Raw genomic sequence first — 13,800 nt, forward strand, 5'->3', positions numbered from 1 at the left:
TATCTTTAACTTGAAAGAAATGTATATATCAGGCTAGGTGATAGAGAAGATAAGTTTCCTGGTTGCCCCTCCACTAAAAGCCTCCTCCCCACCCCAATAATGGGAACTGAACCATGGCTACAGCAATGTACATGCTAAGATATGCTATACCAAGGAGCTGAATCTCCAGGCAATTTTGAAGATTTTATTTTGAGTCAAGATCTTGCTAGGTTGCCCACAGAGGCTCCCAACTTTCAATCCTCTGGACTTCTGTCTCCTCAGCAGCTGTGACACAAGAGTTTGTAGCATGCCAGGCTCTCTAGTGACTTTTCTACTGTTGAACCTTGAGTTACAAACAAAATTAAGCCTCCATCTGTCCTTCTGAATTTGGTAATCAGCCAACATAAGATGATGGTCTTTCTATAAAGACCCTTCCAAAGTTTCCTAAGAAAACTATTCCATTATCTAAATTAGAAAGATACTTAATGTTTATGTGACAGCAGAGGAACACTGAGGGCTCAACTAACACATCCACAGTCAATACATTCTTTATACACTCAATACTTGACATGATGGGCTCCGAATAAAGATAAACATGTTGATCACCATTTATCATATCTGAAAATTCTAACTAGCATTTTAGAGGATGATTTCAAAACACAGAAAAAGAGTGAGATAAAAGTAGTGCTTTTAAAACAGTTAATTAAGCCAGGCATGTGGCTCATGCCTGTAATCGCAGCACTCGGGAGGCTAAGGCAAAAGGATCAAGAACTGAAAGCTATCCTGGGTTATATGAGACCCAGTCTCAAATCAAACAAACAAAAATAACAGTAATCATCAATACAATTACTTGAAATACTTTACTGCACACAAATAAGTGACACACTTTTTTTAAAAATGACACATGGCCCCTGGAAGAATGCATGACAGATTAAAATGCAAGGCATCATGTAAAGCTGAAATATACATACATCTCCAAGGCAATGTTTGCTCAGGTTAGCCTGTTGTAAGCAAACAAGAGCCCTAAGCTAGCTGTGGTGGCTCACTTCCGTAAAACAGTACTCATGAAGCTGAGGCAGGAGGACTGCTGTCATTCTGCAAGGGCTGGGGGAAGGGTAGAAAGAAGAGAGTGACAGAATGACATAATTTTTAAAAAGGATGTCATTTTAATGCAATAAACAAACTTCCTGCACACCTCAAACACTAGCAAGATAGAAATAATTTTGTTCATTATAGACTTGAAGTTCTAAACAACGAAAAAGTATTATTTACCCCAAGGCGACCATTTTCCTTCTTTTCTCAACAGTAGGTAAGCCATTGAAAACTGCAACCACCACAGCATCAGAATCCAAAGCTTTGCATTGTCGGTCTTCACTTTTGGGCAGAATATCCCCAATGATGCCATGTGTCAGGGCTCGGGGAGAGTTGTGCCTGCTCCCGGACTGAGAGCTTCCCGGGGAGCCTTTGGGAAAGGAGGAGAAGACAGTGAACATGAAAGCCTCTAGGTGTAGAAAATTACTTTATGTGCATAATTTTTGTAATTTTGAAAATTTTAAATGTGGGGCTGGAGAGATGGCTCAGTAGTTAGGAGCACTGGCTGCTCTTCCAGAGGACCCAGGTTCAGTTCTCAGCACCGACATGGCAGCTCACAACTGTCTGTAATTCCTGTTGCAAAGGATTCAACGCCCTCATACAGGCAAACCAGTGTGCATGAAAAAGAAATTTAAAAATTTTTTTTAATGTAAGTGCAGTTTTGCCTGCATGTATGAATGTGTACCGTGTGTGCCTGTGTTAATGGAGGCCAGAAGAGGGCATCAGATCCCCTGGAAGTAGAGCTACAGATAGTTGTGAGTCACCATGTGGGTGTTGGTAATCAAATCCAGGACCTCTGCATGAACAAAAAAGTGCTCTAAACCATAAGCCATTTATATTTCCAGCCTACTATATGTACATTTTAAACTAGATTAAAACTTCAAAAAATGAAAAAGCTATCCCAATCTTTTTGACTAGTTACTTAAATATTAACAAGTGCAAAATACATAGTTAAACACTGTTCTGATTTGAGATCAAGAAACTTCAAATACTAGAGTCCAGGGGCCAAGTCAGCAATTCCAGAATTAGGGTGGCTAAGAAAGGAAAAATCATGAGTTAAAACATAAAAATAAAACAAAAGAAAAAAGTAAACTCGAAAAGGAAACAAATAAAAGGTCCCACAAAATCAGGAAGTTCAGCTATACTTTTAGCTTCTTTGGTGCCTTTCAAGGATAAAGCTACAATTTCCAAGCATGTGCCCAGCAAAATTATATTACGAATCCCATATTTACCTTCAGACAAAGCCTGGCAGTCTCCCTTTGAACGGCTGCTTTCTCCAGAGTCCATAGCTCTTCGGAGTGATAGACTGCCTGCTATGGCCCGAGCTGACTTGGGTGAATTCTTCTTATTTGTGGCTACAAAAACATTTAGAAGCATTTCTGAATATGATAAAATATCACATAACTCACTATATAGTCAGAGAAATGTCTAATCCTCATCACATGTGGATGGTTTTTTGTCTACAATGTCCAAAACAATAGGGCACTCTGTGGTCCTGACAGTTTACTTAGCATTCTGCGACAAAAATATTTCTATTTTGTTTCTTGTCAAAAAAAAACCTTTTTTTTTTTTTTTTTTGGTTTTTCGAGACATGGTTTCTCTGTGGCTTTGGAGCCTGTCCTGGAACTAGCTCTGTAGACCAGGCTGGTCTCGAACTCACAGAGATCCGCCTGCCTCTGCCTCCCGAGTGCTGGGATTAAAGGCATGCGCCACCATCGCCCGGCTCAAAAAGAATCTTAATAAGATTAACTATGACCTCATTTTGAAAAAGTTGTATCAATTAAGACAATGAAGTGTAAACAAAAATATAACCCTTTAATGCAGTGGTTCTCAACCTTCATAACGCTACAACCCTTTAATACAGTTCCTCATGCTGTGATGACCCCCAACAATAAAATTATTTTGTTGCTACTTTATAACTTTAATTTTGCTACTGTTATGAATTGTATTGTAAATATCTAATATGCAGACTATCTGTTATGCAATCCCTAAAGCAGTAATGCCCACAAGTTGAGAACCGCTGCTCTAATCTAAGCAATTGGAAACTGTGCTTGATTCAATCAAAAAGTAATCAATGCTGAATCTGAAACAGATCATAAGTATAATACTTCAAAATATTTGTGACCAAATCAAAAACTGTGACAAAAGCAGTAATGATAACAAAATGTAGAGCCTAAAATAACCAGGAGAGGGCGAGGTAGGGAGGAGACACAGCATGGGACAGTAACGTCACCACCACCACAGCAAGATCTAATCAGTTGTGCAGGCACACTCAAAAAAATCACCAAAATAATAAATGATGACAAGAAGCAGGTAGACTGTGAATTCAGAGCCAGCCTGGGCTATGTGAGATCCATCTCAAAAAACCAAACCAAAGGGGCTGGAGAGACAGCTCTGTGGCTAAGAGCACTGACTGTTCTTTCAGAGGACCTGGGTTCAATTCCTATCACCCACACAGCAGCTCAGCACTGTCTATAACTCCAGTTTTTGGGGATCTGAAAAGGGCACCTTCTCACCAATGCACATAAAATAAATTTAAATAAATAAACTATATTTATTTAAATATATATAAACTGAAAAGCACAGGAGATTTATTGACAAAGGGTTAGCACATCTGGCTTTGTCCTAAAGAATATGATTTTTAAAAAAAAATCACAAAATTTTAAAATAAACTTTTTTAAAGACTTTTTATTTATTCATTTACTGATTATGTATACAGTGCTCTGCCTGCATTATCACTGCAGAAGGCACCAGATCTCATTACAGATGGTTGTGAGACACCATGTGATTGCTGGGAATTGAACTCAAGACCTCTGGAAGTGCTCTTATCCTCTCCAGCCCCTCAAAATAAACTTTAAAAAACTATTCCTATCAAAAACAACACACACCAAAGACTATACAACTCAGTGAACTCCTATACAGTGGAGCTTCACATTTGATTTTATGCTTTTAGCACTGAATATATTTTATGCACTTATCTACCACTAAAACCAAAAATCTATGACAGAATTAGAACTTTAAAAAAATTAGCTTAACCAACAAAACAAAAACAAACAAAAAATTGGATGGGTATTGGTGGCGCACATCTTTAATCCCAGGACTCAGGAGGCAGACCAGGCAGATCTCTGTGTGGTCTACAAAGTGAGTCACAGGACAGCCAGGGCACAGAGAAACCCTGTCTTGAAAAACAAAACAAAATAACTTTATATCCTTTTTAAAGACCTGTGATGTTTTCATTTGCAAGTTTTTATAACAAAGTTTATAAAATAAAACAGAAACCTATCTCTTTTACAGTATGGAAAAGGACAAAGTACTTGGAAACACTTAAAAGACTCACATATCAAAAACTCACACATTATAAAAAGAAAATAAATGAATGACAGCTTTGTGTTCAGACGGAGACAGTATGGCTAAAGTCACACTTCTAAAATTAATCTACAGACTTAACACAATCTATATAAAAATGCCTTTTAAATTATTATTTATTTAGGGTCTGGAAAGATGGCTAGGCTGATAAGGGACCTTGGGCAACTCCGACAGCCTAAATTCAATCCTTGGAATCCATAGGGTGGGAGGAGAGAATCAACTCCTTTACTTCATCCTCTGACCTCCACACAAGGTTCTTCCATAAGTAATGTAAATAATAAGAATGATGATAATAACACAGGTTCCTAAAATTTCTATGAAACTCTAAGAGGTCTAGAACAACAAAAGCAACCCCGAAAGGAAGACTCCCTCTCAGACCCACTGCCAGTTACAACTCCTGAGCCTTAGGCTTCCAGCCTACCACGAGTGGATCCACAGCTGGGGAGTCAGGACTAAGTGGGCAAGGCAGCGCTCCTCCGACAGCTCTGGGGCTTCGCGTCAATGCAAACCTCTCAAAGAGCTCTAACGCTGCCTCACACACAAGAAACACAGAGCAAGGGAGCTGAAAGGAGTAGGGCTGCACAGTGAGCCCCAAGCCAGCCTGGTTTACAAAGTGAGATCCAGACTCAAACAGAGGTGGGTGGTTGAGGGGTGAACGCAGGAACATGGTGAAGTTAGAACTAGAATGTACAATTTCCACATTCAACATTGCTGTGCCCCTCCCCCACCACCGCCAGAAAAAGATTTCACAAAAAAAAAAAAAAGACAAAACAAGTGGGTGGCACCAGCATATGGACAGATATCTATCAAAACTGAGAATCCAGAAACAATTTATACTTTGATGTTAACAAGGATGCCAAGACAACTCAATGGTAACAGGAAGAGGTGTGGTTCTCCTTCTTCCTCCAGGATTGTAGGTCTGCGAGGAGGGAGCCAAAGTAGGAACAGGGTTGGGATGGCTGGAGCATACAATGGTGACAGCCCTGGGGAGATGACTTCAGGGAGTAAGGAGCCTGGGGACAAGCCCTAGTCTACATTAAGTGGAATGACTCTATCCTAAGGTTTCGTGGCAGTAGGGCCTATGGCAAAGCGCCTAGTACAAGTCTTAGTTACCGTATGTGCAGTGGGGGAAAGCTGCTAGCAGGAAATGGTCACTAGAGATAAATCAACTCTACTTCTAAGTGTGCACTCAAAATAAAAAAAATATTGTCTACATGGTAATTTATAATACATGTTCACAGTACATTATGCTACATCAGTGATTATAGTCAAGATGCGCAAACACGCTATCAACTGTTAGCGGATAAACAGTATGTGGTACAGCTATATAACAAAATACAATATCCTTGACCAGCAAAAAGAACAAATTATCATGAACTCATAACATGTACAAACCTTGAAAGTATATGTGAAATGGAAAAACACACACATAAAAGACCTCATTTGGACTCACATCATGGTATATAACTGAAATCCCTCAACTGGGTAAGCTGAGGCAGAAGGATCAATCAGGAGTTTCATGCCAGCCTGGGCTACACAACAAAAGTCTATCTTGAGTATAAATGAAAAACAGAATTCTATTTCTATGTTAATTGGGAAGACTAGTTTAAAAAAAAAAAACAACAGAAAATGGTAAGTGCTGTGAACATGTGGAGAACTGGAACCTGTGCTCTGCTGAAAGTGTAGCTAAGGAAAATATCACAGAAGCTCCACACCTGGCCCCAAAAGCTAAGGACAGGATAATCCAGCAATGCCAATCAGAGTTTAAAAGGGGGTTCAAAAGAAAAATATCTATGTTTAGAGAAGAAAGTGTCCAAAGGATGAATGAATGGATAGACAACATGTGCTCTCTATATACAATAGAGTAGGAATCTGCCATTAAAGAGGAAGCTCTGAAAGATGATATCATATGGATGAACCTTGAAGATACACTAAAAAAGAAGCCAATCACAGAAAACCCCAAATGTCAAATGCTGCAACAATTCCAATCATACGTGACACCTAACAGAGTCACTCACAGACACAGAGAGCGGAGGAATGGAGGAATGGGGAATGCCTGTAAATGGGTGCAGCTTCAGTGTGGAGTGAGGAGCGTTCTTAGAGGTGGACGGTGGTGAGGCACGCACAGCAATGCCAAAGTGCCCAATGCTCCTCAACTGTGAGACCGAAACGGGACATTTTGTACAACATACACTTTACCCAAAATTTTAACACATGTGATTCCCCAGCTAAAGGTTAAAATGTCAAATTTTACATTATCCACCCTTTACCATAATTTGAAAGACTTTTTTCTAGCATATATGATTTGAGAAATAAACACACATAGGCAGTGCCCAACACCAAACTCTCTCAATCCACCCAGCCCATCAGATGCTCCTCAGTTCACATGTAACTTGTTAAAGAAAGCTTTCCTTTCTCATGTCAGATTTAACCGGTGTGCTCTTCCACCCAAACTTTATGTTGATACTTCTCAAAAGTATAAAGCAGAGGTAGTAATACTGCTTTTTAGAATGTTCGTTTTAAATTTTTTAAGTAATTTATTTTTATTTTATAAACATGGATTGTTTTGCTTGCATGTATGTCTGAATGAAGATGCACAACCACACCTGCAGGTGCCCAAACAGCATCCCTGACACTCACCTTACCCGCTCTGACACAAATTTTTACCACACACCACATACTAGTCTTATTCTCAGGACCTCCTGCTCCCTCTTCCAGCGTGCTAGGATTAGGGTCACACACACACAGCACACTTGGCTTTGAACTGCTGCTCGGTGAAGGACAGCACTAATCACTAAGTTGCTTAGGCCAAAAAAAAATATTCTCAGTTCCCGTCTTTCTCTCAACTACCCAGGCTTTTATAACTATAATTGTGACAGACCTGAATCCTATTGGCCGAAAACAGACTAGATTCTGCATCTAGAACAGGACTAGTTACATACTTAGGATGGGACACTCAGTAAGAAAGGACTGCCAGACTAAGAGCAAGTCTACCTAGCATGGCTTTAGCTCCAGATTACATCACAATCTACACACAAGACACTCTAATGGTTGGTATTAAACCTAGAGCTTCTGCTCTGAAGTGTTATTACATCCTCCTCCACAATGCAGCTTCCTGAATAAATAAACAGCTCAAACTCCTTACTGAAGTTTTATCGGATTCCAAGTTAAAGCCTGTCATCGCTGACTTCATCTCTTAGTCGGCCTGCTTTATTCATCATTCCCACTCATGCTAGTCTCCCTTCAACCCTTCAAAGAGAATCTTGTACCAGTGAATTTTCCCTTCTGTCCTGTTTATACAGAACACTGCTTCCCCAAGGCAGCTGAAGGGCTCAGGTCAAATATGTTCTTTACAGAGACTTTCTCTAACTACTGCCCAAGAACTAAGCTGTTCTTCATCTACTGCTTCACAGTAGTAAGCATGCATTAAAACTATCTTCATTCATTTATACATAGATGTACTGTCTGATTCTTAACACTACAACTCAGGATCCACAAGGCCAGTGAAGTGTCATTTAGTGCCAAACATAGACTGAGCAGTCAAAACCCCTTAGTTCTCTTTCTGTACACTGTGAAGATGTGTCTCAGCCAAGGCACCTTCTGATTGGTTCATTAAAGAGCTGAACAGCCGACCACCAGTGACTTGGGCCAGAGCAAGCCTGAGACGGTGAGTGAGCTCCACGGGAACAAGACTGAACCAGCTACCTAGGCCAGAGTGGGCCTCAGAAAGCAAGCTCCACGGAAGCGGGAGTGAGAGCAGATCCAGTCCAGGGACATTTGTGGACCAAGACTGAGCCAGCAACCTGGGCCAGGGCAGACCTAAGACAGCCAACTCCACAAGAACAGTTACAGGGGAGTAACCGCTGATTGAGTGAGCCAGAGCCAGAGCCCACTGCGGGTCCGGATGTGAATCTGGGACCTACAAGGGGGTAGACCTAAGCCAGGACCTCTGCGGGTCTGGGCATGAATCTGAGACTTCTGAGGGAGTAGGCAGGAACCACAGATCTCTGCGGGTCCAGGCCAGAGTCTGGGACCTCAGAGGGAGTAGACGTGAGGAGGACTTCTGTGAGTCTGGATTGGTCTGGGATGTAAAAGGGAATAGGCAGGAACCAGAAACCTCTGCGGGGTCTGAGTGTGAGTCTGCGACCTTTGAGGGAGTAAGCCTGAGCCAGGTCCTCTGCAGGTCTGAGCACACCAAAGCCTGGGAACTCCCAGAGAGTAGATCAGAGCCAGAGTGCTTTACAGGACCAACCAGAAGCCAGGGACCTCTGCAGGAATGGATCCAGACCAGGGACATTTACAGAAAAAGGTCCGAAGCCCAGCAGTGATGGTGCATGCCTTTAATCCCAGCACTCAGGAGGCAGAAGCAGGCAGATCTCTTTGAGTTCGAGGCCAGCCAGGTCTACAACAGCTAGTTCAAAGACGGGCTTCAAAGCTACAGAGAAACCTTATCTCAAAAAACAAAAAACAACAACAAAAAAAATTAAGCAAAAGATACAGGTATGAGCTGACAACCTAGGCTAGAACAGGAATGAGACAGCAAACTCCAAGGGAGTGGAGCAAAGCCCGGGAGTGCTGAGCAACCTCCAGGAACGCGGAGTGACCAACATTATAACTAGAACCGTGGCACTGACAGTACCACGAGGAACAAGCACCTAAGCCTTGGATTCACTGGTATCTAGAAGATTGTCACGGCCAGTCCCAATGACACCTATTAGAGGAAAATATGAGTAGAAAAGGTAAGAACACACACAACACCACAAAGAGCAACACGACACCAGTAAAACCTAAAGACCCTATAACAACAAGACTTGAACAACCAAATATAGTTGAAGCAGAAGAAAATGACCTAAAAAATAACTTCAGGAAAATGTTAGAAACTCTTATAGAGGAAATGGGAAATTCCCTCAAAAAAATGGAGGAAAAGACAAACAAAAAAATTGGAGGACAGCAGTGAATCCCTTAAAGAAAACCAAGAAAAAGCAATCAAACATATGAAAGAACCTATTCAAGACTTGAAAACTGAAATAGAGACAATTAAAAAAAAAACACAAGCACAAGGAATTATAGAAAGAGAAATCATGAGAAAATAATCAGGAACCACAAATGCAAGCATGAACAACAGAATACAACAGATGGAAGAAAGAATCTCAAGCACTGAAGATACAACAGAAGAAATAAACTCATCAGTCAAAGAAAACATTGAATTTAACGAAAGCTTAACCCTAATATCCAGGAAATATAGGACACTATGAAAAGACCAAACATAAGAATAATAGTATAGAAGAAGTTCAACTCAAAAGCACAGAAAATATATTTAAGAAAATCATAGAAGAAAACTTTCCCAACCTAAAGAAAGATATGCCTATGAAGATTCAAGAAGCTTACAGAACAAACAGACTGGATCAAAAAAAAAAAATTCCCTCGCCACATAATAATCAAGACACTAAACATACAGAATAAAAAAAGAATATTAAGAGCTGCAAAGGAAAAAGGTCAAGTAATATATTAAGGCAGACCTATCAGAATTACACCTGACTTTTCATTGGAGACAATGAAAGCCAGAAGGTCGTGGTTAAGTGTTATGCAGACATTAAGAGACCACAGATGCCAGCCCAGAATACTATACCCGGCGAAACTTTCAATCACCATAGAAGGACAAAACAAGATATTCAATGACAAAACCAGATTTAACCAATACTTAGCCACAAGCCCAGCCCTACACAAAATACTAGAAGGAAAATTCCAACCCAAAGAAGTTGGCTACATCAACAAAAACACAGACAATTGATGGTCTCATAGTAGCAAACCTCAAAGAAGGAAAAATGCACAAATTAACATTACCAACAATGAAAACTAAATTAACAGGAGATAGCAATCACTGGTCATTAATATTCCTTAATATAAATTGACTCAACTCACCTATAAAAAGACACAGGCTAACAGATTGGATACGAAAACAGAATTCCTCCCTCTTTTGCATACGAGAAATGCATCTCAACCTCAAAGACAAGACATCGCCTCAGAGTAAAAGGTTGGGAAAAAATATTCCAATCAAATGGACCTAAGAAACAAGCTGGTGTAGCTATCCTAATATCTAACAAAATAGACTTCAAATTGAACTCAATCAAATGAGACAAGGAAAGACATTTCATATTAGTCACAGGAAAAATCCATCAAGAGGAAATCTCAATACTGAACATCTATGCCCCAAATACAAGGGCACCCTCATGTAAAAGAAATACTTCTAAAACTTAAATCATACATTAAACCCCACACACTAATAGTGGGAGACTTCAACAGTCCACTCTCACCACTGGACAGCTCAGGCAGACGAAAATGAACAGAGAAATAAGAGAACAGATGTTATGACTCAAATGGACTTAACAGAGAATATTCCATCCAAACATAAAAGAATATACCTTCTTCCCAGCACCTCATGGAACATTCTTAAAAATTGACCACATACTCGGTAACAAAACAAACCTCAACAAATACAAAAAATCTGGAATAACCCCATGTATCTTATCAGATCACCATTGTTTAAAACTAGAATTCAACAGCAATACTAATAACAAAAAGCCCAGAAACACATGGAAATTAAAACAATGCTCACCTGAATCAACAATGAGTCAAGAAGGAAATAAAGGGAGAAATTAAAAACTTCCTAAAATTCAATGAAAATGACCACAAAACATACCCAAATTTATGGGACACAATGAAAGAGGTATTCATAGAACTAAATACCTACATAAAGAAACTGGAAAAATCCCACACTAGTGAATTAACAGAACATTTGAAAACTTTAGAACAAACAGAAGCAAAATCACAAAAGAGAACTAGACAGCAGGAAATAATCAAATTGAGAGCTGAAATAAACAAAATAAAAACAAAAAAAATACAAAGAATCAATGAGACAAAGAGTTGGTTCTTTGAGAAAAATCAACAAATTAGACAAACCTTTATCCAAACTAACCAAAAGGCAGAGAAAGAATATCCAAATCAAGAAAATCAGAAATGAAAAGGGGGACATAACAACAGACACGGAGGAAAAACAGAGAAATCATCAGGTCATATTTCGAAAATCTGTACTCCACAAAATTGGAAAACTTAAAGGAAATGGACAACTTTCAGGATAAATATCACTTACCAAAATTAAATCAAGGCCAGATAAGCAAATTAAACAGACCTATAACTGCTGAAGAAATAGAAACAGTCATCAAAAGTCTCCCAACCAACAAAAGCCTAGGACCAGATGGTTTCAGCTCTGAATTCTACAAGATTTCGAAGAACTAATACCAAAACTCCTCAAATTATTCCACACAATAGAAACAGAAGGAACACTGCCAAACTCTTTTTTATGAGGTTACACATAAACCACAGAAAGACATTACTAAGAAAGAGAATTACAGACCAATCTCACTCATGAACACTGATGCAAAAATACTAAATGAAATACTGGCAAATCGAATCCAAGAACACATCAGAACCATTATCCACCATGATCAAGTTGGCTTTACCCCAGAGATGCAGGAATGGTTCAACATACGAAAATCTGTCAACATAATACACCATATAAACAAACTAAAAAATAAAAACCACATGATCATCTCATTGGATGCCAAAAAGCTTTGGACAATACAACATCCCTTCATGATAAAGGTCTTGGAGAGAGCAGGGATACAAGGAACACACCTAAACATAATAAAGACAATATACAGCAAGTCAACAGTCAACATAAAACTAAATGAAGAGAAAGTCACAGAGATCCCCCTGAAATCAGGAACAAGACAAGGTTGTCCACTCTCTCCATATCTATTCAATATAGTTCTTGAGGTCCTAGCTAGAGCAATAAGACAACAAAAGGAGATCAAGGGGATAAAATCAGAAAAGAAGTCAAACTCTCACTGTTTGCTGATGATATGATAGTTTATATAAGCGACCCCAAAGATTCTACCAAGGAACTTCTACAACTTATAAACATTTTCAGTAATGTAGCAGGATACAAGATTAACTTAAAAAAAAAAAAAAAAAAACACACAAAAACAAATGATAAAAGTGCTGGGAAAGAAATCAGAGAAACAACACCCTTCACAATAGCCAAAAATATCATAAAATATCTCGGAGGAACTCTAACCAAACAAGTGGAAGACTTGTATGAAAAGAATTTAAAATCTTTGAAGAAAGAAATTGAAGAAGACACCAGAAAGTAGAAAGATCTCCCTTGCTCTTAGTAGGTAGAATTAATATAGTAAAAATGGCAATATTACCAAAAGCAATCTACAGATTCAAAGCAATGCCCATCAAAATCCCAGCAGACCTTGAAAGAATGGTACTCAACTTCATTTGGAAAAGCAAAAAACCCAGGATAGCCAAAACAATCCTATGCAATAAAAGAACTTCTGGAGGCATCACAACCCCCAAACTCTACTACAGAGCTACAGTAATGAACTGAAAGCAGCCTGATACTGGCATAAATACAGACAGGAGGACCAATAGAATCGAATCAAAAGACCTGGATATTAATCCACACACCTTTGAGCACCTAATTTTTGACGAAGAAGCAAAAAAATATCAAATGGAAAAAAAGAAAGCATATTTAACAAATGGTGCTGGCATAACTGGAAATCAACATGTAGAAGAATGAAAATAGATCCATATCTATCATCATGCCCAAAACTCAAGTCCAGTGGATCAAAGACCTCAACATAAAGCCAGCCATACTGAACCTTATAGAAGAGAAAGTGGGAAGTACACTTGAACGCATTGGCACAGGAGACCACTTCCTAAATAGAACCCCAGTAGCACAGACACTGAGAGAAACAATTAATAAACAGGACCTCCTGACTGAAAAGCTTCTGTAAAGCAAAGGACACAGTTAACAAGACAAAATAACAGCCCACAGAATAGAAAAAGATCTTCAATAACCCCACATCAGACAGAGGTCAGATCTCCAAAATATACAAACAACTCAAGAAATTGGATACCAAATGATCACATAATCCAATAAAAAAAATGGACTGTAGACCTAAACAGAGAACTCTCAAAAGAGGAATCTAAAATGACTGAAAGACACTTAAGAAAATGTTCAACATCCTTAGTCATCAGAGAAATGCAAATCAAAACAACTCTGAGATTGAATCTTACACCTGTAAGTATGGCCAAGATCAAAAACACTGATGACAACTTATGGTGGAGAGGTTGTGGGGAAAAGGGAACACTTCTGCATTGCTGGTGGGAATGCAAGCTGGTACAACCCCTTTTGGATGTCAGTACGGCGATTTCTCAGAAAATTAGGAAACGACCTTCCTCAAGACCCAGCAATACCACTTTTAGGTATATATCCAAAGGATGCTCAATCAT

The 13,800-nt window shown here is 39.2% G+C and overlaps 1 protein-coding gene across 3 annotated transcripts in view; it reads right to left on the reverse strand.

Moving 5' to 3' along the window:
• The window catches only part of Trim37 (tripartite motif containing 37), a 127,413-nt gene that overhangs the window by 47,720 nt on the left and 65,893 nt on the right, over positions 1–13,800 (reverse strand). For all 3 annotated transcript variants that reach the window (XM_050119539.1, XM_050119538.1, XM_050119540.1), the window contains exons 20-21: positions 2,304–2,426; positions 1,252–1,441 (exon numbers count right to left, since the gene is read on the reverse strand). In XM_050119539.1, coding sequence (XP_049975496.1) covers positions 1,252–1,441; positions 2,304–2,426 — 313 coding nt within the window. The remainder of the gene's footprint in view (positions 1–1,251; positions 1,442–2,303; positions 2,427–13,800) is intronic.

The sequence above is a fragment of the Alexandromys fortis genome, unplaced genomic scaffold, assembly GCF_014885135.2.
Source record: "Alexandromys fortis isolate MF-2015 unplaced genomic scaffold, M_Fortis_MF-2015_v1.1 scaffold_173, whole genome shotgun sequence".
Lineage (NCBI taxonomy): Eukaryota > Metazoa > Chordata > Mammalia > Rodentia > Cricetidae > Alexandromys > Alexandromys fortis.